The sequence below is a fragment of the Oncorhynchus gorbuscha genome, linkage group LG20 (assembly GCF_021184085.1).
Source record: "Oncorhynchus gorbuscha isolate QuinsamMale2020 ecotype Even-year linkage group LG20, OgorEven_v1.0, whole genome shotgun sequence".
In the NCBI taxonomy this organism is placed as follows: domain Eukaryota; kingdom Metazoa; phylum Chordata; class Actinopteri; order Salmoniformes; family Salmonidae; genus Oncorhynchus; species Oncorhynchus gorbuscha.
The window spans coordinates 4541777-4547276 of NC_060192.1; the positions used below are offsets into that span (position 1 = coordinate 4541777).

Consider the following 5500-nt stretch of genomic DNA (forward strand, 5'->3'; position numbering starts at 1 on the left):
GTTCGTTGCCTGCACCCGCACGCCCGACTAGCATCACCACCCTGGAAGGTTCCGACCTAGAATATGTGGACATCTATAAGTACCTAGGTGTCTGGCTAGACTGTAAACTCTCCTTCCAGACTCATATCAAACATCTCTAATCAAAAATCAAATCTAGAGTCGGCCACCAAACTTACCCTAGTAGAACTGACTATCCTACCGATCCTCGACTTCGGCGATGTCATCTACAAAATAGCTTCCAATACTCTACTCAGCAAACTGGATGCAGTTTATCACAGTGCCATCCATTTTGTCACTAAAGCACCTTATACCACCCACCACTGAGACCTGTATGCACCTAGTCGGCTGGCCCTCGCTACATATTAGTCGCCAGACCCACTGGCTCCAGGTCATCTACAAGTCCATGCTTGGTACAGCTCCGCCTTATCTCAGTTCACTGGTCATGATGGCAACACCCACCCGTAGCATGCGCTCCAGCAGGTGTATCTCACTGATCATCCCTAAAGCCAACACCTCATTTGGCTGCCTTTCCTTCCAGTTCTCTGCTGCCTGTGACTGGAACGAATTGCAAAAATCGCTGAAGTTGGAGAGTTTTATCTCCGTCACCAACTTTAAACATCTGCTATCTGAGCAGCTAACTGATCGCTGCAGCTGTACATAGTCCATCGGTAAATAGCCCACCCATTTTACCTACCTCATCCCCATAGTGTTTTTATTCATTTACTTTTCTGCTCTTTTGCACACCAGTATCTCTACCTGCACATGACCATCTGATCATTTATCACTCCAGTGTTAATCTGCAAAATTGTAATTATTCGCCTACCTCCTCTTGCCTTTTGCATACAATGTATATAGACTCTTAAAAAAAAGAATCTACTGTGTTATTGACTTGTTTATTGTTTACTCCATGTGTAACTCTGTGTTGTTGTCTGTTCACACTGCTATGCTTTATCTTGGCCAGGTCGCAGTTGTAAATGAGAACTTGTTCTCAACAGGCCTACCTGTTCGGAAAAATATTTTTGAATTTCGCACGCTGCCTTTTCAGCGGAATGTTAGCGGAACGCCTGCCCTAGAAAGGTTCAATCTGATTGAAAATCTATGGCAAGACCTGAAAATGGTTGTCTAGCAATGATCAACAACCAATTTGACAGAGCTAGAAGAATTACGAAAAAGGATCGTGGAAATGTTGCACAATCCAGGTGTAGAATGCTCTGAGAGACTTACCCAGAAAGACTCACAGCTGTAATCGTGGCCAAGGTGAATCTAACATTTATTGACCTAGTGGGCTGAATACTTATCTAATCAGGATATACTAGTGTTTTATTTTTCATGAATGTTTTACACATTTTAGAAATGTTCTTCCATATTGACAGAGTATTTCGTGTAGATCTTTGACAACAACAAAAAATCGCAATGAAATACATTTTAATCCCACTTTGAAACACAACAAAATGCGGAAAAAGTCAAAAGGTGTGAAAACTTTCTGAAGGCCCTGTATTTACATTTGAAGTACATTCTGTAATATATGTTGGAATGTATACATTATTTGTATCCTTAAAAACATTTTTAATAGGTTTTGTAAGTAAACAACAAATACAATAGACATATAGCCCCCCCCCCACCACACACACACACACACACACACACAGAATTCCAGTCAAGTCTACTCAGAGTCCCAGCATTGATACAGTAGTTGATGTTCCTCTCTCTGTTTGTGGTTGGAAGGGTCCCGTTTATGACTTGCCAACAACAAATTGCCAATTGACTCATTCATCCCCTCTCCTCTCCCCAGTAAACTACTCCCCAGGTCTTTGCTGTAAATGAGAATGTGTTCTCAGTCAATTTACCTGGTAAAATAAGGGTTAAAAAAAAGAAAAAAAGGAGTCACACACAGATCTAAACCGATTTCACATATGAAACTGGATCTGAGATGAGAAACCTCACTGAGATCCATAACTGTCTCAAACCCTGATCCAGTTTCTGGCCTTATCTTCCGATAGTCAGTCACATAGTTGAGATCTAGATTGAAGTGGCTGACCCAAATTTAGGCCTGATGTTGCGGTCCAAATTCTAATCCAGGTTACGTCAAATTCAGGTGGGGATGCTCATGGTCTTCCCCTTGAAGATCGTGGAATAAATGTGGATTATTTTGTACTTTTGTTCCGGATTAAGATTCAGGTGGAGATGCTCAGAGTCATGAAGTGGAGTTTGGATCCGGTTGATTTGGACATGAGGAGGAAGAGGAATGGGTCCAGGCAGGCATGCAGACAGCACAGACACACTGCCACATTGAAGTAGCCGTAGAAGCTGTCCTCTTCGCCTGCCAACAGACGCACATAATGCAGGAAGTGGAGGGTCCCGGCGGGGCCGAAACATGCCACAAAAATCACAAACACCAGCGAGCTAGCCTTGACATACAGCGTCCAGTCGTGGTGTGAGTGGTTGAGTTCTCGGACTATCCGTGCATAACACACAGCCGTGATCACCAGCGGGACTAGTAGACCCAGAAATGTCAGGCCCAGCTTGTAGTAGAGCAGAGGAGCATGGGAGCTGTAGTCCAGTGGAAGAACATCATGGCAAGTAGTGAGGCCTAGCTGACGGAGGTGGTAGCTCTGCCGGACCAGGAGCTCGGGTATGACAGCAGCCCCAAACACCGCCCAAACAACCACGCTGGCCCAGGCGGTATAGGCCCTCTTGGGGAGGCTCTTGTAGAGAAACGGGCGCACCACGGCCAGGTAGCGTTTGACGCTAATACAGGCTAGCGTGTGTGCCGAGCAGTAGAGGTTGCCGTAGAAACAGGCTGTGACGATGCAGCAGGCAGTCTCGCCGAACACCCAGTGGTTGCCGTGGAGATGGTAGTGGGCCTTGAAGAAGAGGGAGAGGAGGAGGAAGAGGTCGGAGATGGCCAGGCTGCAGTAGAGGATGGCCGACGACACCCTCCTGACTTCGGTGGCCACGGAGGACAAGATGGCGATGTTGGCCGGGATCCCCACGACAATGGCCAGCATGTAAAAACTGGGGATGACCCACCTGCTCAGGGGGCCGGCGAGGTACGCCGCTGTGTCATTGCTTAGCAACCACAGCGCCGGAGGGGTAGGAGCAGAGGCAGTGGGGGGGGCAGAATAATGGGGTGGTTGTTGTGTCTGTGTCTGTTGGCAGGCATTAGGGAGAGAGACAGACTTTAACTGTATGATTTTTCCTTTAAATGTTTTGGGAATTACAGTGATGTTGCACTTGGATTTCTTGGCCCTTTTCCCTGGGGAAGTAGATGAAGGGGGGGAGACATTAGGATTTGGTACCATAGCAACTCACACGGAAACTACAGGCTATTCAAAACAGCGTTTGTTGTTTGTTTTTCACGTCCGTATTCATTTATTTGGTTAACGGCGTTCATTTCCATAGGGATACTTAACATGTGACAGTAAATAATTGAAAGAGAGAAATATGCAGGAAACAAAAACACTGTGCATTTGTTTTTCTAATATCCTAAAGCTTACAGTCAATTTCGTAAAGTTAAGGCATTTTGACAGGTGATGACTTAGTTGAATAACTATGGAAATGGGAAGAGCAGCTAACATGGAATGGCCTCCGCTGTTAGTCAAAGGAGTGGTATTCAAAGTAACATGCGGGAACACATGACAAGCGTGTGAGTCAGGAGAGATAAAGAAACCTCTATCTGTACAAGGTAGATTCATCAAATCGTACACAATGCTTTAGCGATTCACATAACTACTGTGTAAAGATGTGCAAGTTACTGCAACAACAAAAAAGAGAAGGATTTCATAAGTGCTAAACATTCATTCAATCCTGCTAAAAAAAACTTCTTATAAATCAAACTTGATGAAATCCCACAGTTGGAAACAACAACAAAAGGGAACAAGCATCTGTACTAAAACATTCCCTAAATTATTAGATGAGCATTTTAGTTTCCACGTCTTTCAAGAATGATTACTTTTTGATCAAATGTTGTCAATAACATGTGGTTGTCTTTACCTTTGTATTGGAAGGTCACATCCAGCAAAAGAAAAGTAACCAATACAAATAGCAAAAGTTTCCCCATTGCTACTTGTCCGGATAGACAGTCCTTTGAAATAATCAACTCTAGCGATCGACAATATGGGCAGATCGTTCCTGATGTCCGGGCAGGTCACATCTCTGTCAAGAAGTCTCTCTGTACTTATATCAAGATTTTCTCAGTGAGTTAAACCAGAGAGAGGAAGGCGGAGCAATGGGCTGTAAAGAAAAGTATTTGGCTGAGCTATGTCATCCTGGCAGCACACGAAAAACCTGCCACAACCTGTTTGAGCCTAAAGACATTGCATTTCTAACATACAGTACCAGTCAAACGTTTGAATACACCTACTCCTTATATCATTTTTCTTTATTCTTACTATTCTTTTCTACATTGTCGAATAATAGTGAAATAATAGTGAAGAAATCATAACTAGGAAATAACACATGGAATAATGTAGTAACTGAAAAAAGTAGCCACCCTTTGCCTTGATGACAGCTTTGCACACGCTTGACATTCTCTCAACCAGCTTCACCTGGAATGCTTTTCCAACAGTCTTAAAGGAATTTCTACATATACTGAGAACTTGTTCGCTGCTTTTCCTTCACCCTGCGGTCCAACTCATCCCAAACCATCTCAATTGGGTTGAGGTCGGATGATTGTGGAGGCCAGGTCATCTGATGCAGCACTCCATCACTCTCCTTCTTGGCCAAATAGCCCTTACACAGTCTGAAGGTGTGTTTTGGATCATTGTTCTGTTGAAAAACAAATGATAGTCTTAATAAACGCAAACCAGATGGGATGGCGTATCGCTGCAGAATGCTGTGGTAGCCATGCTGGTTAAGTGTGCCTTGAATTCTAAATAAATCACAGACAGTGTCACCAGCAAATCACTCCCACACCATCACACCTCCTCCTCCATGCTTCATGGTGTGAACCACACATGCGGAAATCATTTGTTCACCTACTCTGCGTCTCACAAAGACACAGAGATTGGAAGCAGAAATCTCAAATTTGTACTCATCACACCAAAGTACAGATTTCCACCGGTCTAATGTCCATTGCTAGTGTTTCTTGGCCCAAGCAAGTCTCTTCTTCTTATTGGTGTCCTTTAGTAGTGGTTTCTTTGCAGCAATGGACCATGAATGCCTGATTCACGCAGTCCCCTCTGAACAGTTGTTGTTGAGATCTGTCTTTTACTTGTTTGGGCTGCAATTTCTGAGGCTGGCAACTCTAATGAACAAGGCAAATGGTGGCGACGTTGAAGAATCTCATATATAAAATTGAGATTGATATGTTTGACACTTTTTTGGTTACTTCATGATTCCATATGTGTTATTTCATAGATTTGTCTTCACTATTATTCTACAATGTAGAAAATTGTAAAAAAATAAAGATAAACCCTTGAATGAGTAGGTATGTTCAAACTTTTGACTGGCACTGTACTTTCATTGCAGTAAAGTACTTCAAACATCTTTGGGCTATCAA

The 5500-nt window shown here is 43.4% G+C and overlaps 1 protein-coding gene across 1 annotated transcript; it reads right to left on the reverse strand.

Moving 5' to 3' along the window:
- Positions 1-1253: 1253 nt before the first annotated feature.
- LOC124007189 (proteinase-activated receptor 3) lies at positions 1254-4188 on the reverse strand. The gene is made up of 2 exons (XM_046317578.1): positions 3994-4188; positions 1254-3256 (listed from the first exon to the last, which is right to left on the reverse strand). Exons 1-2 carry the CDS (start codon positions 4058-4060, stop codon positions 2175-2177), a joined length of 1149 nt encoding a protein of 382 aa, XP_046173534.1. The 5' UTR covers positions 4061-4188; the 3' UTR covers positions 1254-2174.
- Positions 4189-5500: the final 1312 nt, after the last annotated feature.

Bases quoted from the DNA above. Each gene is read 5' to 3' on its own strand.
- LOC124007189 (XM_046317578.1), bottom strand. From the start codon at position 4,060: ATGGGGAAACTTTTGCTATTTGTATTGGTTACTTTTCTTTTGCTGGAT. The intron at 3,257-3,993 runs GTAAAGACAACC...CTACTTCCCCAG, and splicing joins TGTGACCTTCCAATACAAAG to GGAAAAGGGCCAAGAAATCC.